The following is a 25590-nucleotide window of genomic DNA, read 5'->3' on the forward strand; positions in this document are numbered from 1 at the left end:
ATGTAACTTTCTTGTGATAGATATTTTAATATACCAGTCAGTTTTTATTTTGGGGAGTCAGGAAATGTTTTTATGGCAAATGACTTCCAAGTATAAATGTTTCTTACTGTGTAAATTCTTAGGAAGGAATAGTGTACAGCTATTTATTGTGTACGTGCATTCCTTGCTATTTTGGAATTGTGATGATGGAATGGAAATGGACTTGGCAACTGTCAAAGATTGTGTTACAACATCTTAATTGCATCTAAGTGCAGTTCTCAGCTGAGAAGAAATGTCTGAACTATTTCTCAGGTAATCCATTCCAGTCTAGCTGTAGCTGATACATGATTCCACTGTGTGGAAGGCTGTGAGACCAGTACTAGAAGATGCATCAGAAAAAACAGATTTTTTAATGTTACTGGATGTAAAACACAGCTGATCAGAGCTCTAAATTCTATACAAAATAGGCACAGAACTTAACAGAATAGTGTGTTTAGGGCATATACCCTGAAAAAAGTTCAAGATCATATCCTGACCGTAGTATTCTAAAAAAAACCAGTCTAACTTCTTGATTTAATTTGCTTACAGTGTAATTCCTGCATGCCTACAGTGTGTTTGGTTCTTTTGTTTATTTAAGTCTTTGGTATTCAGTGTTTTTGTTGGTGACCTGCACAAACATATACATTAACCTGAATGGCTTGATTACACAAGCAGCTGTTTTCATGAGTGATCTTGGTGGTTGGAGTGAGTGCATGGGTCCTGTAGGAGAAAGAAGACAGAGGGGGTTAGGTGGGGAAAAGGTAGAGCAGAAATTTGGAGGGAGGATGCTACAACTCTTTAGACAGAGCTGAGTTGAAGTTCTGGGGTTATCCATGGTATACTCAGGTACATCTGCATGAATTTAGAGGAGGCACCACTAAACAGGGCTTAAAAATAAACCTTTTAGAGCTCAGTGCTTAATTTGGAATACTGCCTTTAGCAGTCAGCATGGCAATTCTGGGAAGGCTTATCAGGTCTTATGCTGTTTCAGAAAGAAGGTGCTTCGTGACTGCTTGGGAAGTTTTCAAATCAGAAAGTTGTATGGCAAATGAATACTTTAGGTTGGAAGAGACTTCCAGAAGTTATCTGGTTCCAATCCCCTGTTCATGTCGACTGTAATCAAGTAGCTTTCAGTGAGCCAGATGAAAAAATCAGTCATCTCAGGAATGTTTTCATTTTTTTTCTTTCTATTACTTTTATTTTAGCTCTTGTCAATTAGAACACTGGGAAATCTATAAGGTACCAGAATATTTTGTCTGGAACCTTGCAATAAGCAACTTAAAAGTCTATGCTTCTCTTGCTGAAAATTTTTAAGAAAGTTATGTTATTTTTGCTTTTCAAATAAATGTCTTTGAATTCAGAAATATTTATAAGAGCAAGTAGCCAGAAGTTGTATATCAAAAAGTATGTTCAGATTGATTTACAGGAGAAATGGGCTGATGGGAACACTACAAAGTTTAGCAAATGCAGAACCCAGCATCTGGGAATAATAAGCCCATGTAACACGTCAGAAGGGGACAAACTCCTTTCTTTCTAAGCAACTTTGAAGAAAATTTGCAGAAAAAGACCTGGGAAGGAGCAAATGGTGATGCATCCAGTAATTTGAACGGAGTTCACCTGTATGCCCCTGTGATGGAACATGGGTTTATAACACTTGTGTAGCCAGTAGATCAAGAAAAGCAAGTATTTCCTTAAGTTCAGTACTTGGGAACCTCCCTTGGGACTGTTGTGCTCAGCCTTGGGCTCTGTGAGATATGGAAGGTGGGGACATCCTGGAGTGAGTCCAGTGGAAGGCCACCAAGATAATGGGTGTGGAGCACATGATGTACGAAGGGATGCTGAGCAAGCTGAGCTTGCTCATCCTTAGAGACAGGTAAATGGGGTCCATATTGCAGCCTGCAATATGAGAGTAGAGAGCAGGCAGGGGATGGGAGGATCCCCATTACCAGAAGTGGTCAGGTGGGGCCCTGAGCAACCTGCCTTACAGTGGACCTTCTCTAAGAAGGAACTGCAACCAGATCATCTCCAAAAGTTCCTACTGACTTGAACCGTGATTCTATGAGAATGGATGAAATACTTTGCATTTCTTGAGAAATTCATTATTTGAGCAGTTGTGTTGCTCTGAAACATCTAATAAGTTTGCAGTGATGGAAATAATGCTAAGCTCCAACAGGTGTAGTTTGGTGAAATTCAGAGGGTCTTTATACTGCAAGTGTGATGGTCTTTGGTTATTTTATACAAAGCAACTGGTTGGGAGGGGGGAGAGAAACTTAGAGTCTCTTACTAATAAAACATTCATAATTTTGTCCATGTCTAATACTCAAGTCTGCAATAAAATTTGCTCTCTTAGAAGAATCTCAGGCCATAAATTTAGTAAAAGCCTGGCCTCTCACTTGTTCTGTGGATAAGGGGATAGCACTGCTAGCACATTTGCCATGCCTTTCTTCCTGAGCTTGTTCACTGGATTGCAGCTTAAACTTACTACTTACTTCACTCTCATTTATGAACTAAATTTTGGGCTAACGTTTTAGAACTAAAATGAGAGAAAACAGAAATCTGTAACACCAGCTACTTTATTGAGTGGGAATTGGGGGCAGTGATGCAATCTACTGATTTGTAGTACCCAATTTTAGAAGTAGCATTGGTATTTTTTTTCTGCTTTAAAGATTCTCAGTGTTAGAATGAAATTACAGGTGCTGGGGTCTTGAAGAATGGTAATGAAAATTCAAGGAAGAAATAACACCACAACTGCCCTGAGGATACTTTCCAGTTTTATTCTGCTGCCATACATAGTCACACAGAAGAATTGAAGTGTAACAGATCATGCTCTGCATTCAAATATGTTTGATAACATTTAAACAAATCTGCTCAATAAAACATTCCCTAGTTCTTTATTTGCAGGGAATAAATTAAACACAAAAATAAAAACACATACATGCTTGGAATAAAATTTGACATGAGCATTTAAAAAAGAAAACTGGGGGAACATTAAGAATGAAGCCTCAGAACCAGCCTGATGTTCTCATATATTTTAAATGAACATAAGGTAAAGTGGAACATACTTATTTTTATTTACTCCTCAAACTTAAGTGCAGCGCAACACCATTTAAGTGTCTTAGCACAAAAATAATATACAAATAATTAATAGACAGTTATTGATTTAAATTTATCATTTCTTATGTTAATGCTATAAGAAGTGTGCAGCAGCTAAAGCCAAATGTGATAGTATTTGTTCATGGCCTCCTCTGTTCTCTAGAGTGTCATTTATATACCTGCCAAGTTATGGATAGATTTAAAACCCCAAGAACAAATTATCAGGATGGAAGCACATGCCTGAATTAAGCACGTTCATGCAAATTTTTCAACTGTAGAAATGAAGCTGTGTTCATCTTTCTAGGCAGTTTTTTTCTTGAATAAGTGATTAGTTATGAAGCTGACAAGTTTTGACCAAGGTCAGCAGAAGCAGCCATTGAATTGAATTAATGTTTTGAGCTCGTTGCATTAAGCTTGTTTAGAATCATAGGATCAGTAAGGTTGGAAAAGATCACCAAGATCCCATCACCCGTGCCCACTTAACAGAATCCCTCTGTGCCACATCTGCCCTTTCCTAGAACACTTCCACGGATGGTGATTCCACCACCTCATATGTGATAAGCTAGGAAAAAAACTTGGAACTCAAATACATACAGCTCTCAATCTTTCCTGGTTAAGCTATAAGTGAGCCTGTAATGTGTGGAGTTAACAAAGTGCAAATAATTACCAAAAGCAAAATCTGATGTTTGATTATCTTTTATCAAAGGATTTTGTCTTGCTTCTTATAGCCTTTAAATTACAATTTAATATTTGGAAATACTTTAAAACTGTACATACTAGCCTTTATGTAGAGAAAAATTATGAACAGTTACACTTTTCCTATTAATCCACATAATTCAGCTTTAAGAAGCAGAACAATATATATCTGAAAAACATTAGTTATATAAACATCTTCACCTTGTAAATTAGAGATTAAATAAAGATATTTAACAATATCATTGCTACTCTAAGAACAAATTATTAGGTATTTAAAAAGAATTGCATTTATTCAGTAGCATTTGTCTTAACGTTGCTTTTGTTTTTTCTAGTGATACAGCTTTATGGAAATAAGGAAATAAGCACTGTTAAAAGCTTAAAAAGCTTGCTGTGTCACTCTTACATGAAGAGATCAAAACATAACAAGAAGGGGGAAGAAGAATAAGTGCTTACTATCCTTCCAGAAAACACGAGGCAGTAAAGTTACACGGAAGGTATGGCAGAAAAGTACTAAAAGTTGGTTTTAATTTTTGTTTCCCACGAATACCATTTTAGTGGAACAGTATTACAACAGGTATCGTGATCGTGCCTGTCTGATTTCTACTGAAAAATACTTTGTCTTCCCCGTCTCATGGAAAAACTATTAGATAGATGCTTAGCCCTTACTGAATAACTCCCACAAGTTGTTTTTAATAATACTTTAATAACAAAAGAAAAAAAAAAACAACTTCAAGTCAAAGTGCATGCTACCTTGTTTCAGCCCTTCATAAAGTGTTAATATTTTTCCTCATTCATCTTCACTTATTTTTTAAATATGAAAGCTGAATGAGCTGTTGGGAACTTACAGTTCTTTTCTCCCCCTGCACTGTGCACTCATTGCAGTAATTAGTTCCTCTACTCAGCCCAAATGAATTTGGAGTTTTTCTCAAAATAATCTTAGAAATAGAGTATTCTCAAGCTATCCTTTTTCTACATGATCAGAAGCACTAAGCAAATCTAAACTTACCCTACTGTAACAAGGATTTCTCTGAATTAAGTAACAGGGAAAACATTTCAAAGTTGTTTTTAAAGTAACGTAAAAGTTAATCTTTACTTTCAAGTTTTTATTAGCTACAATAACCTATGATTGCACTGTAAACTGTTCCAGCAGTCTGATTTAAAGGAACAAACTTGATATTCCAAAGCCTGGGTGGTGGAGGCTAAGAATATGAGAAATACTGTAGAAGAGATTGTTGATTGCAAGTAGAAACAACGATAGCTGAGTGCCTTCCTACAGTAATTCTAGAGTTTGTCTGGATTATTCAGGCTTTTGGGAGCAAGTTTGAACTCCTCTGAGCATAATCAACCTGAGAAGCACAGTTAGTGGAAAACTCCCATTCTCCCTTTACTAACTGCCAGCATTTTTAATGCTGTATGTTAACTTCATCTTGCTTTAATATGACCTTCTGAAATGAAGATCTACAATATCATGACTTAAGCCACACAGGAAAGGACTCGCAACAAAAGTTCTATTAGTTAAGCTGTGGCCAGAGACTCCAATGTCACTCTTGCTAGTGATATTTTAGATGAAAAGAAAAACAAACAAACAAACAAACAGCAATATGTATCATTAGGGCTTAAGAGGGGAAACAAAAAAAAGCAGGAAAAGGAAGATGAAGATTTTATCTTCAGGTACCATATACTATTGAAGTACCACTTGGAAAAAAGGCAGCAGATAGGAAACTTGAAGATAGTTTTACCCACAGAAAACAATTTAAAACATATTTATAAGCACAAAAAAAAATTCATAATTAAAATGCTGCTATTTTGCTGGCTTCTCGAACCCCACTCAGGTAAGCTCCTGTAACAGTTTGAGGAAAGTGCCTGTTTGTGGCCTGTATTAAAAAAAAAAAACAAAACAATTAATTGTTTCTAGAGCTATTAAAACAGATATAAAATGAAAAGTTCAGATCAGTTCTTTTTTACATAGGCACATGCCAACATTTTAAAAGGCTATGGAAAACTTAGTTGAAAGAATTTTAAAGGAAAGATTGACAATTTTTGACAGCATCAGAATCTGCAAAGCAAGTCAACTAGCAACATTAGTTGTCTGTTTTGTTGTAAGCACTTTAGGGAGACATTTAAGTACTATTTCAAGGTAGAATGCACCCGTACCATCAGCAGCATACATCTGTTATGTTACCCAGTAACAGAAAGATAATTTGACTAAAAATACAAGTGGAGAGTGTGTTCTTTTCATATTCTGCTCTTACTGGTTATGCAGCTCACTCCCAGCCTGGGATACATGGTAAACTATCTATGCCCAACAATAGGAATCAAGAGAGGTCTGTGTCAAAATGAAGAAACATTAGTATATTTGTGTAACAATATACTTACATGCTACCTCTAAGTTAATAACTGGTGGCTAGCACAAAACAATCTTTCATAAATAGTTCCCCAGTAAACTTAAATCAACAGTAACAAAGATGCTTACCTCACCAGCAAAAAAAATTGTTCCTTGGATGTCTTCAGCTATAATGTCATAAGCTTCACCACTGCCTCCTGTTTTTACAAAACTATATGCCATCTGGAGCCAAGGGTCTTTGCTCCATCGAGTAACAAAAAACTTCACTGGGTCAGGAACCTCCTGTATAATTAGAGTGAAACTTATGTGCTACAAAGAAGTGCTCACATTTATGTAGCTTTCCATAATTCTTAGGGAGCATGCAGTATAATTATACTACAGATTGGATCTATAGATGGGATTAAATTCCTGAATCAAATCCCAGTTTTATTTATTATGGCACTAAGCACTGAAGATAATTTGTTTGCTAGAATTGCCTGATGTTTGAAACATTACAGTTCCTCTGTTTTGAATGCAACAAATGTGGATACTGTATCAAACCTAGAAATACAAAGGTAAAAAAAGAATTCCCCTGTCACAATAATACATAATCTTGCAAACAGATAAAACACCAGCATCAATGAAATTCAGCATGTTTGTGTGTGCAGTCTGAGTTCCTATTACATCTTAGTAAGATGTAATAGTTTGTGAATTGTAGTTTAAATCTCAAAATATAATTTTCATTTTGCAGATTATTTTATTGCAGTGAAGAAATAAATTGACTTGTCTAAAATCAGAAAACGAGCTGGTTTGAAAGCCAGATTTAGGGAGAAACAAAAAGCAAGTCTGTAATTAAGCTGTGATTGTAGTACTGTGTATTTTTTGTCACGTTGCAGTGTGAGTTCCACTCCATTCTACTAGAAAGAGCCTGAATAACTCTATGAAGGCTCACTTAGCTACAGCTGTGTCTTACTCCTAAGAGGCTTGTGACAAGTAGACAAGAAACACCACTGATTGCCTCCTTCACAGCTTCTGGTATCAACAAATAGACAGTTCCATTCAGGTCACCCTCAAAAAACTAATGTTCAAGCAAACAAAACAATTGCTAGCCAAAGAGATACATGTGGCAGGTTGCACAGACATCCTAGAGAGAGGTTTTGGTATGGCACGCAAAGCTACCTTGTCCTTGAAAATCCTGCAGTGCTGTCAAGAGATGGCTAAAATTCACAACTGTGTTAAGCCATGGGGACAAAGACATGGGAATCATCCTTGTAGACTAAACCAGCACCAAACTGAAGACCTCTTTGCTGCCTGTACGTTCTGATGAGGTGAAAATAGCAGGTATGTGGACTTTCATTGCCTGCAATTCTGGTAACTGTAAAGCCGTTACCAAAAGTATGTTTTCTAAGAAAAAAAAGGCTTTCAGATGCCAAAATTTTTCCAAGATCATTAGTCCCAACATCCATGAACATTAACACTGAGCATTCCTCGAGATGTAACTGTTACAAATAATTTAGCTGTAAAATATTACAGTTTGTTAAGCAGAGTGAAAATAATGTTCATTGAGAGTCATCTGCTTGCCCCACATTTGTCTGATTCTCTTGTTAGCGTTTGTCCTGATAAGCTGGTATCTGGATGGGGTAAGCAAAGGAATTTTTACCTCTTGTTTCTTTACAGTCAGGATTTAGGACCCTTGACTGATCATGTTGCTTGTACCCTTACCATAAGGCATCTCTGAAGGCTGTTTCTTACTAGAAGAATAATTTCCCCCCTACACAGCATCCGAATTTGGTTTTTACCATAGCTCAAAAGAAGCATTTCCTCAAACACACAGGAAAAGAAAAATAGTCAAAAATATCAAATGTTTTCCTGTACATCATGAAGTAATACAATCAGAAGCTTTATGTCTGTTGGCACGTTCATTCACATCTGTTAAGAGAAGAGGTTTTTCTTACCTGCTCCTTAAACAGCTCTCGAAGTACAGTCATACATTGTTGTAGTACTTGTTTGTCATCTAAATTCTTAATGGTTGTCACAGCATCTCCAGTGACCACTGACATTAAAATGCTTTGTTTGCCCTAGAAAACAAAATAATAACATAGAATATCACTTCAAAATTTTCATTTTAATTACTAATTTAAATTTTAATTACTATTGACAAAGATATTTTTCAGCTACAGAATAATTTTTGTTCTAGACAAAATCAGCTCTGATTCTGTAGAATAAAGGCTTCCTATTTTTCAATGTTTATGCTCCAGTTACTAACATCCTCTGATGTCTTGTTAACAGAAACCTGTATGAGAACAGTCGGCCCCTCTCACAGCTCACAGAATTAACTGAAAACTCCCTGTATACCTATTGGAAGACTACACCCAAAAATTTGACCTTTGAGACAGACCTCTCAAACTCCCATGCCAAAACTTCACATCAACTCTACTCCGATTTCAAAAGATGGTAAAAGAGATGAGCTATTTAAATACTAGCTAGATATGTTTTGGATTGGAGCCAATGCTGAGTTCTTAGCAGCTGATTTTGGCCCAAGAAATGAAAGCTCAGTTCTCATGATGCTTCCTTTCACTTCAGGAAATCCGCTGTGATTCAGTAGTTTCAAAGATTAAGCAGTAACCACAGAATACTAAACAGATTCTCAAAACCTTTCATGAATTCTCCTTTTATCTATACCATAAAGACAATATCAGAAAATACCTGTCAAGCAAGTTATTAATTGTGTGAGCGTTTCTGGAAAGCATCAGCATGCTGAATCTCATATAGAATGAGCTCATAAGAATTAAGGAGATGACAAGAAGACTACATGGAAAGTCATATACAGGTATTTTAATGACATAGCACAATATTGACAGGATAGTTTCTTTTCACAATAAGCCATGAAGTTCCAAAAGAACTTCTAGTCAAGTAGTAAGCAGCACTTGTTAAAGCATGAAGAAGTAGGTTAAATGTGTAGTGTGTCTGTTTGGCCAGGGAAGGGAAACAAAATGCCAATACATTGGTTTGAACTGGTTTTGAGACTGACCCTGCAGATCTCACATTCATGCAAAACCTAGTACTTGTCTTCTGCAACTTCATAAAGTCACTTTGGCCAGTGCAAGCCACTAAGTATTAATAAGCCAACATTGTCCTTCTTAGCTGGTTTAAGTAAGGAATTATAAGTCCTAAACTTGAAGTAACAGACAGGCTTTTCCAACTTTGTTCACCTGTAGTCAGATTTTACACACTTGTTTTCAGAATAGCTTTGATACTAAAAGTATTAACATACTTATGTATTATTTTGCACCCAGACCTGGGAAAATATTGCCATTAACTACAAAAAAGTATAAATCAGCTTTTTCTTGAGAAATAAAAGTGATTCCACTTAATTTAAAAGGAAGGAAAAAAAAAAAAAAAAATGGGGGGAAAGGAAGCTTTCATTTTTCAGTAATTATTGCATTTAGATTCCAAACCGAAATTTCTGAAGGAGCAGCAGAAAATACAGATGGAGTATGTTACCTCTGGATCCATGTCATAGAAAACACTGAAGAGTCCACGTTGGCTGGAATTGGGTGGAACATGACCAAAAAAATCAGCACCTTGAATTTTACTATCCCAAAATCTATAAGGAAACTGCAATGCAATCTAGAAAGAGAGAGAGATGGAGTCAAAGAATTTCATAGCACACCACAAAGCTCATAACTGTTCATCTAATCGTTTTTCCCTTTTCTACTCAATTTTCAACACAATTTTCTGAGGGAGGTCTCAGAAATTGAAAATGCACTGAATTAAATTCACCATGAAATTCACTATGGAAAATGCACAAATTTGGCAGAGTTTTTACAAGCCTAATGCAGAACTCAGAAATTCTCTGTAACAGATGAGGATCAGTGAATCTTGCCTTTAAATTTCCACATTGATGTAGTATTGTTTTTGGCATTACTTTCATTACTGTTTTATTCTATGTCATTACTGATGAGGGATCTTTTCAGGAGCAGCTCTCTTTTTCCACCAGGAAGAGTTAAAGGATCTTACAAGCTGGTCAAATACACAGCTTTTGGTATTCTTCCAAAATAGTTCATGTATTTCCTAGGTCAAAATAGACCAGGATTAAGTGTATTATGAGAACTTTGGAATATCTAAGATCAGTATGAAGGTTTGCTCAAAATCAGGCACAAAAAAGTTGAAGCTGTGAAGTGATTCTATAACAGTTTCTTTAAAAACCACATTTGAGATGGGAATTCTAAGAAATACACGTGAGCTCTGCTGGCTTTGTAATTATTTACATTGTGATGGTTGAAAAAGAAATGAATACAATTATTTCCATTGAATTTCACCAATAGTATAGAAATAGAAAAAAGGAAGCAGCTCAACAAAGTGTTTTTTTCTGCGCTTCCTTCCCCAGCCCCTTCTCCAAAATCACAAGGATCCAAGTAAAAGCAAATGTGTAAGCAAACCCGGGGAAATACTCCATAAAAGCAACAGGGCCAAAGCAGTGAATATTTCTATGAAAAGGAACTGAAATATCATCTGTATTTGCTTACCTTCTCAATGACTCCTGCTCCCAAACTATTAATAGCTTTAATTTTTTTTTCTGACAGCGGAGGATTGAACTGAATGGCATTTTTCTGAAGAAGGGCCAGTGGTATCGTCACTAATACCTAAGAGAAATAATTACAGTCACAATGGCAGCAAAAGCTGAACTTAAGATTAATAGAATCCTCTAAAGTATCTTGGATTATTCATGTATAATACTCACCAGATACCTTAACATTAGTGTCTGATTTTACTGCACATTAATGGGGAACACATTCATTACGTTCAGGTAAGAACAGGTCTCTCAGTTGGCTGGCTTTTAAGTTGCAAATTGTTGAATTGCTTGTGTGAGTGGCAAGCCACGCTGGTAATTTTAATACCTCTCACAAACTATAGTCAGTCAGACCATCAGATTAACAAAAATTCTTTTTGATAGGGGAAAGAGTCTTTTTTTTCCTTCACAGATTCTCTCCCTTAAAAAATGGTTCAGTAACATTAGTGATGTCAATCCTCTTTTGTTAAGAACAGGTATTATTTTTAAAGTGATACCTAAAACATAATTTGCTACAAAGCAATGAAGATGTAGGAAGCAAGGGTGACTGAGAGATAAGAGGTTGTTGAGTCCTGCATCCCAAAGGAAAACATTTTAAAGGGCAGATTTGCATGTAAAAAGCTGAGTAGGGAAGGGAACCAAGGAAACCATCACTTCAAAGACCAGATAAAAATCTATGTGCTTCATATTTTTCGTTCTATCTTTATAGTCCTTGGTTCTTTAAATCAAGTAGTACTCAAAACTCAAGCACGTTCAATGAAAAATAGATTCCAGGACAGCCCAATATAGATCATTGGAATGTATGAGTTTTCTTACGAGTGTGAGAAATTGGACTAAATAGTTTTCTGTGGAAGGGCAAAAAACAAACAAACAAACAAATGGTACGTATACTGTGGAAAATACTGTTGTTGTGTACTCCAAAATCCATAAACTTAAAGTGTATTGGGTACCTTTTGTGTTCTCCACACAGTTCCATCTGCAGTAGTGACCTGTACTTCTTCACCAGAATAGTCAATGCTCTGTACCTATTGAAATACAAATTTGTGTAATAGTTTACACTGCACACCTAGGATGCAGAAATACAGCTGTGTTTTCAGTATCACAGATTTAATATAAATAGAATTACTCAGTGCTAATGGCAACATCAACAATTTAATTTCTGATCAGTCAGAAGGTTAACAAAAGAAATTCTGAACTTGTTCTCTCTTTTCTTAGAGATAAGTTGGAATAATTGCAGCTCCACATTTGCCTGGTCAAAAAAAAAAAAACCCTCAAATATATGATTGGGTATGTCAAAATAAAGCAAGACAGGCATTGCATCAATATTTTCCAGACTTACTGGGAAATTTAACCGGATGTCCAGCCCTTCAGCCAACTTATCAATGATAGTGGAATATCCCACAGTTAGAAGAGTGTGATCTCCAGCAAACTGAGCAAAAAACTCATTATGGTCCCATGAGCGTGCAGATACCTGTGGACAGAACATAACCTAGCTGTCTCTACTGGTAAGGTGACATGGATTCTAATAAAAGTCCTGCAAGTTAAAAACCACCCTAATTCCTTCCACAACCTTGGCAAAAGAAAAAGAAAAAAAAGTACATGAGAACATATGGTATTGTCAACAAAAATAAACAGCTTATTTTCCCAAGGCCCCTAACTGGTTTATAATTGCTGGATTAAGGCATAATATGGCTTTGTGTCCAGCGAGTAGTTTTTAGCTCTGCTAAAAAAAAAAAAAAAAAGATGTGCCAAAAAATGAGGTGAATTGCAGTGATTGCAGTGTACTTCAGTTTTCTCTCTAGCAAAAAAGTCAGTTTTTGTAGCCCTAAGACTTGGAATAAAAATGAACTGTTTCCCAATGTGGAGGGGAAAAGGAGATATTAAAAAGAAAATCTCAGTAGAATTTGTCTCTATCTCCACAGGTTCTTCCATGATTGCTTTCACTGACATTCTCTCCCCAGCAGACTCATAGTACAATAATAATATTTGCACTTGGCAGTCACCACCTGGCAGTGAAGCAATTCTCAAACTGCTATTGAAATGACAATTCCTATCACTGCAATTGCATTCAAACCATATCATATAGTCAACAGAATACCTAGGAGTGGTGAACTGGGGCCCACCATCACGGTGTTGGAACATTTTAGAAGTTAAAGGCTTTTCTTGTCGAGATACCTAGCAAGGTAGAGAAGTGCCCCAGTTTTTTTAAACACATCTGAGAAGCAGAAGTCACACAACAACATCTGAGAAAGAGTAACTCTCTGTGAATCCTACCACCCAGAATCTCAGCAAAACGCACTATTCCACTGCATATTCTGAAAGTAAAGAGGATTTCACTGCAAGTGTTTCGTGAACTCCCATTAGATTACCTAAAGAGCTGCTGGAATTTATGTCCCAATGCTTTTGAAGAACAGGTTAGGGACGTAGGAGTAACTTAGGAACAGCTGACTGGGGCCACATGGGGGATCAGAAGGCTTCTTGATGTCACTTGCAACACTATTTTCCACAGAGCTCAACCATGACAAAAAACAGCTGTCAAAACTCACCTGAGAGAGATTGCTGCCACAGGCATACTCCAAATTACTGAGATGGAACTGCAGTACTTTTTCTTCCAGTTCACTGAACTGGATACCAGACTCCCGTATAAAGGCTTTATAGATCTCTTGTATTTTCTCTGTGAAAGAACACGTTTCAAATAAGGATACATCACAATTCATTGGAAGTCCTACTGCATTTCAGTATCTTCTCTAGATCACAAGATTTTCAGGCTTGTTTGTACTAAGATGTTTTTCTTGTCATAGAAAAACCACAAGATCTTTCTGATGATAAAATATAACTTTGTTGCTTAAACATAGGTTTCCACAGTAAAATATTTTTTTCTTCAAAAAGAAAATGAACGTAGCTTCTGGAAGATATTTAAAAAATTATTAAAAAATACTATGTGCAACAGCATAGCTGGGATAATCAGTTGAGACAGGAGAGACATTAATTTCTTCACTGTCATTAATATACAGTTGAAGATATTTCAGGGGGGAAAAAACCAACACTTTAGGATAACAGAATCCTTGCAAATAAATCCTGTTTAATTTAATTTAATTTTTTTAAACAAAACAAGAAGAGATGAGGAATTTGATCCAGAGTTCACTGAAGAGCACAAAGCTACTACTTTTGTCTTATTCATCCCACACTGTAAAGATTTGGGACACACCTGTTTCTGAGCATGTTTATTTGTTGTTGAATGTGCTTGCATGCTGTAAGTGGGAAATTACCAGCAGGGATGGGACCATTCTTGCCGTTGAAAGACTTTGATCAGGCTGTTTTTTAAACAGCTTAGTCATAAAGGAGTTACAGCTCGCTGCCACCTGCTTCAGCAAGGAGCAAGTCTTTTGAACTGCAGCTGCCACTAGTTATACTGCAAAAAGCTACACCATTAAAACAGGATACCACACTAAAAGTAATACAGTATTTATAAAAGCCTTCAAATTCATCCTCCTTAGAAGTTACAAAGGACTTTTTGGTCTGTGAGTATACAAGTAGTCAACTGTCCTCAATAGAACTAGGTTATCACTGCTATATTAAAGGTTAGATATTTCTAAAAATGTCTGATGTAAAAGGCATTTTAATATAAAATTCTAAATTCTGACGGTTATGAGCACAGCCAACATACTCACTTTTAAATACATCTCCCACTTACCACCAAGAGGAACATCTTGATGTTGGGTTTTATCTTTTCTCCACTCAGAGACAACATCTAGGATGGCATTGAAATGGAAGTCCATACGTTTATCAATAGTGGGATCTGTTATCCTTCCACCTTCCTGGATCAAGTCACATTTCTCCCCCAGTTTGTGCATTTTAATGCCAAGCTTAAGAAAAAGACATTTTATTGCTTTATAAGTATGGAAAAACTACAGTGCCTAGCAGCTTAAGGTTATTTAAAGAAAGATGAATCCCTCAGATTTAAATGATGTGAATGAAAAAACATCCATGGTCTTAAATAATAAGTCATATTAAGTCAGACTCTTGTGCTCTGGAATACCAATAGCTCTGCTATCTCTAAGTTGTCCACAAACTGTTTTTCTCCACTCTTCCATTATTTTCTGTATCGGAGATTCCTTGAAACCTCGTCTCCAACTTTCCTGTCAAGGCATGGGGTAGCACGGAGATGTGTCTGGTATCAAACATAATGAACAAGTTTCTTTTCATTTTTCCTTCTCTTTATTTTCTAATCATCACTGAAATTAGTTCTTTTCAACAACTTTCTGGTGCCTGATGGCCTAACAGTTCCCTGCAGTTCAGGCATAGACAGGATGCATCTTGCCAGTTGCTGCCAGCTTCATTATCAAGCAAGCAATGAAAGAAGTGGTTTTGAATTAAACCTAGCATCTTTCTCTGCTTATCCAACTCATAGCAAAGAATTCCTTATATTCTACACAGTCAGTCTGGAGATTTTCCCTAGGACCTTATTACTTAAGTGCACTCCAGTGTTTTTCACATATCCTTGCATATCTCTAGGATGTTTCTCCCCACTGCAGATCTCAAGACAGAGCTATGCTTTGCATGAAATATGACATCAAATAACCGCATAAGGTGAGCACCCAAAATTTATTCAAAAGCCATTGCTCCTCACCTCGTAGCTGAAGTGTTTTTTTAAAAATAATAATAATAAACCCCATCATTTTTATTCTTCGTGACACCATAGAACACTAAACAGTTAAAATAGCGTGGGCTGGGTTTACATGCCTCTCTGAATAAACTCCATATTCAAGTTCCACTGGGGGAAATTCTGCTTCCTGCCCAAGAAAATCAAGCTGTGTTGTGTTTGCAAAAGTATCTGTTAAACATATTAAGCATTACTTGTTCAGAATCAAACTAGAAATGCAGAGGCCAAGCAAAGGCAAGCTGTGTATTACAATAGCATAGCAATAGCCTACCACAGTAAAGCACTTCTCAGCTCTAAAGTTCTGTCTGTACTAGAATCAGCAGTCTGCCAGGTGCCTCTTATATTTTTATCTCTAGAAAAGGGCAAAAAAAAGGAGTTTCTTCCAGTTTTGAAGCTGAAGCTGCCTTGTTTTTCTTTACATACGTAATGTGCCTGAAACCATTCTGCAGCCCTTCTCTGTCCCCATCTGTCACCAAAGATAGGACAGCAGCACAGAGTTTACTCAAAACGCAGAACACTGTTTTAATCATGCCACGAAAAGAGACTCCCACCCCTACCCACCCACCCACACCCAGCTTCTAACAACAGCCCTTCCGTAACGATAATGCATGACCACAGCAGAGAACCCACTTGCTCACACATTAGTGCCATTGGGTTGTTGACACATCCGTTGACGATTTGTGCACCTCTCCCAACAGTGACTCCTGGGAATGTCTTATCGTCCCACACTCGGCCACCAATTCTGTCTTTAGCTTCTAAGACAATGACCTGCGACACAGTGCAGTTCAGTAAATGGTGAGAACGTGGCCAACTCCAGAGCAAAGGGGAACACAAAAGAAAAACAGAAGCAAACCAACAGTGCTAAGAATCTTACTGTTTTGTTTTCATTTCTTGAGGTAGGTTATTTATACATTTAAATTGTTATTTGAAGGTTACCCTCTGGGATATGTACGCATGTACAGCAACTGATATTTCAAGAAACAATCCCAGTGGAAAATTTCAAAATATTTTTAAAAACACTAAAGACATGCTGGAAATCTCAAAATGAGAGTTCAAGGCATGCTGCACACAATGTGCAACATCCACCTAAGGACATCTATCATCCTTTTGGAGTAGTTTGTTTCAAGGCTATTCCAAGAATAGCTCATTTTCATGTTTATGTCATTCATACATGCTTCTTTCAGCATCCTGACTCAGGGTGCTGGATTGGATTGATACTTTGTCTGACTAAATACATTGATTCTTATTTGCTTTTATTTTTATCTAAATTCTTTTTAGACAAACTCTCTCCAAAACAGCAGAAAGCAATAGGAAAAAAAACATGAAGGTGTATTTAAAAACTTGACAAGATATTTCATACATTAAAAAAAAATGTCCTGCTAGTCAATAATTCCATATTTTACTGCAGGAGAGCTTCCAAAAAGTCTTGATGGACAATAAGGCTGCACTACAATTTGCTATTCAGCAGAAAAAGAGAAAGTTTATGGAGCAATAGGAGCCAGGGTTTCACTTATTAAAAAAAAAGGAAAGCAACGTGCCCATTCATTTCCTTAAACATCAGCCCTGCAAACATTTAATTCGTAAAGAATATTACTATTCTTTGATGTGTGAAGTTCTGTTAATATATTGGGATCACACTGGTAATAGTAAATGGAGGGGAAGGGAAATATGTATGATTTGCCTGTTTAATAAACAAATAGGTACACTAAAGTGCAGAACAGAGAAAATCTCATTTAAACAGCAATTGCCATCTACAGTTGCATTATTTATAAACAAATATCCCTGTCTCCCTTTATCTTCCCTACTCAAGTCTGCGTACAATACGCACTACTTGCCTTGTTAAAACTTAGATGAAGATAAATTCTGTCTTTAACAGAAAATTTACTCAATAAAACCCCCAATTTTGCCAATTAATTGGGATGCTCCATGCTTAGATGTTTCTAAGAACAAGGTTATTTCTTCATTTTGAGGAAGAACATTTCCAAAGCAGAGAAAATCTTGTTTTTTCAAGTAACATACTCTAAAGTTTCTTACCTTAATCCCAAAGTTGTGTAGCTGTCGTGCTGCTGCTAATCCTGCTGCACCAGCCCCAACAATAATGACAGATTTCTATAAAATAATGTTCAAATACATAGAAGTAGTTAAGAACTAAAATATAAATGATAGCTGCAAATTTGTTCTTCTTGCTAAAGTTGAAGTACCCTTAGATTTCAGAAATGCAATTTTAATTGCAGATGTCTCAAATTCTTTTAACTGGAACAGTTCTCACACAAATAACACACTTAGCTTGTAACAATTCCAATCACAAATTGGGGCAATCAATAAAAGCTTTTTTATAAACTGGAACACATGCAGATACACTCTCCACACAGAAATCAACTTTTTCTTGGAGGTTTCTATTACAGAATGCAATCATTATATAAATTTCTGCATTCTGTCATGAAAATTGCTAGTCATAAATATATACCCTTTAATCGTGGCTCTTGCAAACCAGAACATAACATGAGTTTCCTCACCTATGGAAGCAGAGATGTATTCCAGGATTAAGGCACAAGAAGAACCTAAGCATACTGCGTGTTTTTCCCCCACATTTCCCACCCATCTGAAAAGTGTAAAGAAACTTCAAATCCACTGGGTTGGATTCCACAGATACTGTGGGAACACAAACCTGGCTGGCAAAACTCCCATCTCTGCTGTTTCTGTGAGCACAGGTAGATGAGGTTAGGATGGATATCAGGATAGTTAGGTTGGATATCACGATAGTTAGGTTGGATATGAGGAAACACTTCTTTACAGCAAGGGTTGTTAAGCACTGCAATGGGCTCCCCAGGGAGAGGGTTGAGTCACCATCCCTGGATGTGTTTAACAACCATTTGGATGTGGTGCTCAGGACATGATGTAGCAGAGGGTTGTTAGAGTTAGGGTAGGATGGTTAGGTCGTGGTTGGACTCAATGATCTTGAAGGTCTTTTCCAACCTGAGCAATTCTATGATTCTATGAGGACCATGTGAAATATGTTTGCTTTTAGAAGTAATTCCGACACAACTTATCCATGTCATTTTATAGTACTGACAACAGAGGGATTGTTACAGCTACTTACATTGTGGTATTCTTTAGGAAGAAGATACTGGTCAGTACTGACTGATAAAATCCCTGTATTAATTAGCCCTTTCCTTGTCATGAAATACAGGATCCTCGCCATTTCCTGTACGCAGCGAATACGCACAAGCCCTCGAACAATTATATGATGGATACACTTTTGAGGGGTAAGAGCCTCCTGTAGAAGAGAAAAAAGGGAAAAAAATACAGTATTGGTAGTTCAGTATTTGATACTTTCACATGTTTGCAACATATTTGCATTGTAACCCACATGATAAAGGTTAATCGTGAATCATAGGGGTGCCTGAGAATTTTTTAAAAGCAATTTTTGTGGAAGTTTCTTGCCAGTCAGCCTTACAGAGTAAGGTAATCATTTCTCTCTTCTGAGTTTCATTTAAATAAAAAGCTAAATTAACTTGTATACACTTGTTTAAGTGTAAAAGATATTCTTGCAAACTCCATGGTATGCTGCATGAGCACAAGAATGGTACTGAAATCCATCCCTGACTGCAGGTGGCAGCGCTCATGGTTACATTCCATTAAAATTCATTTTTAAATGGCATTCAGAATAAAAGCTAGATGAATATCCAAAATCTTCACAGTTATAATGCAGATCTTGGGGTCTGAAAAGCTTCTATATGTGAAATTCTAGTTGACTCTTGATTTTGTTTCTATTAAATATGAATAGAAGCAATTTCATTGAAGGCTAGTATTGTAGAATAAATGAAAGGAGAAAGACAATCATTTACTTGTCCAACATTCTTATGAGAAAAAAGAATACTGTCAAGCACACACAAACAACTGTTTAGAAATGTCCAAACGTCAAATAGCTGAGCAGATTTAGTGAAGGATGAATGCTTTTAAAACTTCAGCATTTTACCATAAAAGAAGGTCCTAGGCATTACAACTAAAGGTGGAATGGAAATCCAATCTTGGAAAGAATTTTCAAAAGGACAGAAACAATTTTTGCTGGTTCATAAGGCTCCATATAGAAATAGAGTCCAATTCCTTTGCCTCCTCCCACTTAGAACCTCCTCCTCCCATAACAGCAGTTATTTGCAAACAAACAAATGAACTTTTAGCAGTTACCTTGCAGTTTGTGTACCACAGAGCCAAAATCAAGTTTCTCAAGGCCAAGTACATGGTAGGATCTCGTGAATATTCTGGGAACTCATAGAGCTCATCCAGTTCCATGACATCTGGCCTTACACAAAGTGCTTTCCCACATTCATTGGGCTGGTAAAAAGGCTGGAAATATTTGTTCATTCCTGCAACTGAATAAAGACACACACACACACACAAAAGAAATAGTCATATTCTGTTTTATCTACTTATCCTTTTCCCTTTAAGACAATTCATTGACCTGGCACAGATAAAGAAGCCAGGAAGCATCCCAACCTCTAGCCACTTTTTAGAATGATTTCATTTTATATGGCTTTCCCTTTTTCTACACTCCAGGCTGTGTAGCACTAATTACTGTTGCTCTTCCCAATGATGGGCCTTGAGTTTGAATTTTGTCAGAGAAGCAGCGCATGCCCTCAGATGCCATGACTGGTCCAACACGGAACAGGATCTGAATTGGAGTCTAAAGCCTAGCACTGCTGTACAGGCTCATGGAGTCCTCTGAACTGCTTTCATTTTCAGCTCCCAGCTCCACCCAGAGTGAGCAGTGACTAAAAGTAATCATCTTCCACATGCAGCACTAGCAGCTCTGTATAATGAAGTTGGTTTCCTGTTTATAAAGCAGGTAAATATCTGCTGAATAGATGAGCGGATTTATTTTCAGCACCTAAGGAGAACAAAGCCTGCTAGGATAACACAAAAGCAGAACTTCCCTTGAAGTACTCTGAGCCAGTGCTGAGGTATATCAATAAGGATGAGTATGGGAATCCTGAATTACCTTCTTTCTATTTTGCAGATCTCACTCCCTGATTGTCAGTCTCAGAGCTACTGCTAGCAAAAAGTAACCTAAACAAAATCCATGTGCCGTAAGAAATCTAATCCTTTTCTGCAAAGCCTCAAAGATCCTCAACATCAAAACTAGCAGAAGTAAATGTTGTTATTACAAACTTTAATTTCCTTAAGAAAACAAATGATCTTTCAATACTGGAATGTTAACTTCCCATTTCTGTTACCAAATGGCAGGTAGTAATCAAAAAGCCTATGAGGTCTGTGCTTACACCTTAAAGAAATGCATTACTTTATCTTACAAATGAATAAATTACGACAAAGAAGTAGAGAGGCAGTCGCACAGAGGGTTTGTATTAGTGCTGAGAACAGAACTGGTGTTTCTGAGTCAGGAGCTTTGTGTGCCTTATAAACTCAGTTATAAGACAACAGTCATCACACCTATTTAAGGAACAGAGCCCTGCAGATGGCCCTTACCAGTCAAATTAGGCACGCTCTTTAAGTGCTCTAACTTCACAAGGTTGGATTCACCAGGTAAACGATTAGTGCTGGTACAGGATGGACTCATGCCCACGCAGTCTGGATAATATGCAGCTAGAAAGGGAGCTGCCACACTGTCTTTCAGCAAAGGAGGGAGTATGAGCATGGAGTACCACCAATGGTCTGAAACTTCAGCCACTCTCTGGCCAAGCGGAGAAGTGAAGGAAAGAGGGGAGAAGAGAACACGTCAGTACTTCAAAAATGTAAAATGAACCAATTCCCCCCTCCCTCCAGAACTGACACCAAAAAGCGCTAGAAGTACCAATCTCAGATTTGCAAGTCATAAAGACATTTTCTCTCCCTCTTTCCCCGTCCTCAGCCTGACACAGAAAACTAGCAGTATTAACTGAGCTGAAATTTCATGAAGTCCACACCCATGTGGAAAACAAACAGATGAGACATGCCACGGCAGTGCACCTATGCCTTACCAGGCCCTTGATAAAACATTTACAGTTGCTCGTGCAACCAGAAATCTGAACTTAGAAGTCTAAACTAACTGACTGATTTAATATAAATTCTGCTATCCCCATCAAAGACCTTCTAAAACCCTAAGAAATGCTACTGATTCAGCCTTGTTTTACAAAGCAAACATGCATTAAGGAAACAAAACGACCAAGTTTCCACAGCAGTCAACAGTTATTATGAACGTTTCCTGGGACAGAGGTCCCTCAGGTACACTTGCCAACACTGGCTTATCAGATCATACTCAATCTGAAATGTGAGGTTACATGATCGTAAAATGATTGCAACACCAACATGCATCATGTATTGTATATCATGTATATTAGGAGGTAGAGGAGAGAGAAAACATGTTTTGGCTTTCCTGTGCACTTTTCAGAAAGAGGAGACAAGCTTAACTGAAGATGGAAACCACCTGGAAGAGAGGGAAATCTGGGGATGGGGATTTTTATTTGAAAACTGGCAGCTGAGTGCTGGTTTGCCTGATCAAAAATGAGAATGAGGAGTGAACCTTGTATCACTGGCCACAACTCAAAGACATCAAGAACCACTTGAAATCTAACCGGTATAGTCAGGGAAGAGAGGAAAAAAAGATAAGAAAGTAGAAGGTCCTAGGCTCTGTTGCAAATAGTGTCCTTTGCAAAATGCATAAATACTGCTACAGTTGGCCAAAAGACCATGAAAAGGAAAGACGTATGCCATGCTTTGGGGTTGTTTTCAGAACAAATGAGGAGGAACAGCTGCTACTCACCAAGTCCTCAGGCATGGAACATTGGTCAGAGCCCTCCGTCTGAAAGAAAAGTCAATTGAATCAGAGCTATTCTTACTCTGTACAACAAAAATTAAATATAAAACAAAGCAATTTGGCTATGGCATGTTTCCTTAAACCAAATAATGCATTCATGTTAGCTTTCTGTATTACGGATGTTTGTATTAGTAAAAGTAAATAATAGAGAAATGTATAGTTAAAAACACAACACACACACAAAAAAAAAATATATATATATATATATACCAGCAAATGTTTCTCATTTGTGGAATTAAATAGTCTCTATTGATCAGACATTAGAATATGTGTCTTATTCCACAAAATGGAGTGGAACACTAAAACAAATCGGAAGGGAAAAAAAAAAATCTGGGAAGATTCTACATTTTTCAGAGAGATTCTTCCAGTCCAGACTATAAAACCAAAATTCCTTATTTCAACAGTATCACAAAGTTCCAAGATGAAATGTTATGTTTTTTACAAAGAAGATTCTGCGGCATTATAAGGACTCTTTTTCAAGAGTTATCTTCATGCCAAAGCTGAAAATTTCCCATGATAAAACTTGCTAGAAGTTACCAAAAGCTCACTGAACTTTTCAAACATTTTTCTCAATAATGAGTATGGCTTGACAAACTAAAACCAACATTGTGATGCATGTCTATTTTGTATATTCTGATAATCTTTTCATAGCTTCAGAATGAGTGATTTTATAATTCTACAGACAGAAAGTATTTCAAATTCTTCTTTCTTGATATTTTCACTCAGGATATAGAAAAGGCCAAACAGCTTGTAGGCCTTTCACCGTGCAACTCTGCAGGCCATCAGGCAACTGTTCTTAAATTAGAAACATTAAACAGCAAAGTAAGGAGTAAATAATATCTGCAAAAAGAAAAATCTACTTGTTACTAGTTTCCATATGAGCAAATGTCTTCTGTGTTACCTTGGTGGAATTGTTTAGTTTCATACCACATCTGTAGGTTTTTGCTATTTGCGGTGTCAGCTGGATTTCCTTTGTCAGCTGACGCCATTTACCACACTCTGGCTTTGTACACTGCACCTACAAGTCAAAAAACAAACATGTTTTTACTTGTTACTGGCTGATCATAGATAAGGCTAATGAAGCCTCGATAACCAACTGAAAGGAGGTAGATGTGAGGAAATTCTTAAATGCAGTTGTTAAATTCATTCTCGTATAACATTCAGGTGTAAGACAGTTTGTATACTAAGTCTTGCACTGATTTCCTAAAAGACTGAATTTCACCACAGAACCTAATCCAAAATTGATTCAACAGCCATTACTACTTCAGTAGCTTTTGCAAGCATTGCTGCGAAAAGTATATCATGCACTACTTCAATAGGCTTCATTGTGGCCTCCCAGTATTTGAAAGGAGCATATAAATAGGAAGAACAACTGTTTACAAGGCTGGATAGTGAAAGGTTAGGGGGAATGGTTTTAAACTGAGACAGGGGAGGTTTAGGTTAGATATTAGGAAGAAGTTTTTCACCCAGAGGGTGGTGAGGCACCGGAACAGGTTGCCCAAGGAGGTTGTGGATGCCCCATCCCTGGAGGCATTCAAGGCCAGTCTGGATGTGGCTCTGGGCAGCCTGGTCTGCTGGTTGGTGACCCTGCACATAGCAGGGGGTTGGAACTGGATGAGCATCGTGGTCCTTTTCAACCCAGGCCATTCTATGATTCTATGGTATGTTTTGTTAAACTTTATCCCATTCTCATCTCTTTTTCTCTTCTACTCCCTTCAATGTGGAAATATAAAAATCAATGTTTTGCAAGTCTTTTACACTCAAAGTTCGCTATAGCTGGTATGTCCCATTTTCCCCACTATCTGAATATTATACATCTTAGCTGGTACTCCAACAAAAAGCAATAGAAAGGTGTTCTCTGTGAGACTTGGAGAAGGTGTCCAACAATAGAGAAGCTGATCAGAATTACAATCTTGAGCTTTTCTCTAGCCCCTGTAAAAACTCAGCTGACCTGCTGCCTAATCATACAATATCAGAAAGTTTTTCAGTTCAAGAAAGGAGAAGATGGAAAAGACAGGGCAGGGGAGTTAATTTAAACATCCATTCAGAACTGTATACCTTCACAATTTAACATCACATTGAAATACACCATATTCCACAAATCCACTGTCCACCTTACCCAATAAGGGAGCTGCTGATCAGCCATGAAGGCTTTTGGACTGGGCTCACTTTTCCCATTACTTGTCCAAATCCTTTTCCAGGCAGTGTATTTCTCATAACCATCTTTATGACTAAAAAGAAAGAGAAAAAAAGGCAGGCTGTTAGGAAACAGAATGATCTAGTTCATTTTAAGCAACAGTGGTTATTCTAAAATTAAACCTTTTATGTAAGGACAGAGAAATAAGGCTGAAGAAAGTCCTATATTTTTCCTATTAAAAACAAAGCAAGTGTTGTGGTTCTTATGATAGCAATAAAGAGCATCCTGGCCACTATATCCTCTTGGTAATGGGCACACTTCCCAGAAGTTAAAATGGGGACTGAGTTACAGGTGCTGCTGAGTTCGTAAGCACTCAGAAATCTTAGCAGAGATGGACTCAGTTCCCACAAAAACAGAAAGGAGCCTGGAGTTCAAAGCACTTCCTGACCCTGACCTGAGTCTTCACAGTCACTGAAATGAAAGCAAAACCTGCTTGCTGGCTTTGGTCTTATTCTGAGCCAAGTTCTCTCTCCTTAGCTCACATTATAAAGTGAATCTGCTGTCCAAGGGAAAATGCATGTACTTAAATCTACTCACATCTTTTAAAATTCTCTGCTGTTGTTTTAAAAGAGAGGAAAGCTTTAGAATAACTGTACCTGTAGAACAGCCTAGGTAAAGTCACTGGTTTTGCTGATGCTACACGTTTATGCTGATGATTAGTCCATACAACACCTGCAGTTTTAACACCAGTATCTAAGCATCATTTCAAATAAAGCAAGCACAGAGGATGAATCCTCGTATTATTCACAAATATATGAGGTCTCTTCTCTCGTATCATCTGTCAAATTTTAATAAGTATTGAAAAGGCACAATCTTAATTGGCAAATCTACCTTCGGTAGTAGTGGTCAAAACATTCATTGCAGAAGTGCTCCCCACAGGAAAGATGATACCATCTAGACGTATAGCCATTCTTTGCACATCTGAAATGCAGAAATACAGAAATAGCTTTATGGTACATTTCAAAAACCCTATTAACAATAGCACATTCTAGAACGTGAACCAAATATTCGGGACAAGCCAGGACATTATGTTATGTTCACGAAGGCTGTCTTGCACGAGGCACTGCAGTTATTCAAATGACAATAACAGGAAGATCATTTCAATTGTCTCAGACACTTCCAGTTCCCAAACGAAGCAACACCAGATGCAAAGGAGGCAAAGTGTGCACAATAAGCAGTTTTACAATTGGCCTGACTTCCAGCAACCTCTCTCCAA

General features: G+C 37.3%; 1 protein-coding gene across 3 annotated transcripts in view; it reads right to left on the reverse strand.

Moving 5' to 3' along the window:
* Positions 1–2024: 2024 nt before the first annotated feature.
* Positions 2025–25590, reverse strand: part of KDM1B (lysine demethylase 1B) — a 29253-nt gene continuing 5687 nt past the window's right edge. For 2 of the 3 annotated variants that reach the window (XM_031610251.2, XM_031610243.2), the window contains 18 exons: positions 25206–25295; positions 24297–24408; positions 23079–23195; positions 22124–22162; positions 20851–21055; positions 19555–19739; positions 18467–18643; positions 17401–17475; positions 15997–16134; positions 14398–14569; positions 13250–13377; positions 12043–12174; positions 11654–11728; positions 10660–10776; positions 9635–9760; positions 8086–8208; positions 6281–6433; positions 2025–5681 (listed from right to left, as the gene is read on the reverse strand). In XM_031610251.2, coding sequence (XP_031466111.1) covers positions 5598–5681; positions 6281–6433; positions 8086–8208; positions 9635–9760; positions 10660–10776; positions 11654–11728; positions 12043–12174; positions 13250–13377; positions 14398–14569; positions 15997–16134; positions 17401–17475; positions 18467–18643; positions 19555–19739; positions 20851–21055; positions 22124–22162; positions 23079–23195; positions 24297–24408; positions 25206–25295 — 2248 coding nt within the window. In that variant the 3' untranslated portion in view covers positions 2025–5597. The other variant, XM_090136874.1, reaches the window with a different exon arrangement.

Source organism: Phasianus colchicus, chromosome 3 (genome assembly GCF_987193195.1).
Source record: "Phasianus colchicus chromosome 3, bPhaCol1.hap1.1, whole genome shotgun sequence".
In the NCBI taxonomy this organism is placed as follows: domain Eukaryota; kingdom Metazoa; phylum Chordata; class Aves; order Galliformes; family Phasianidae; genus Phasianus; species Phasianus colchicus.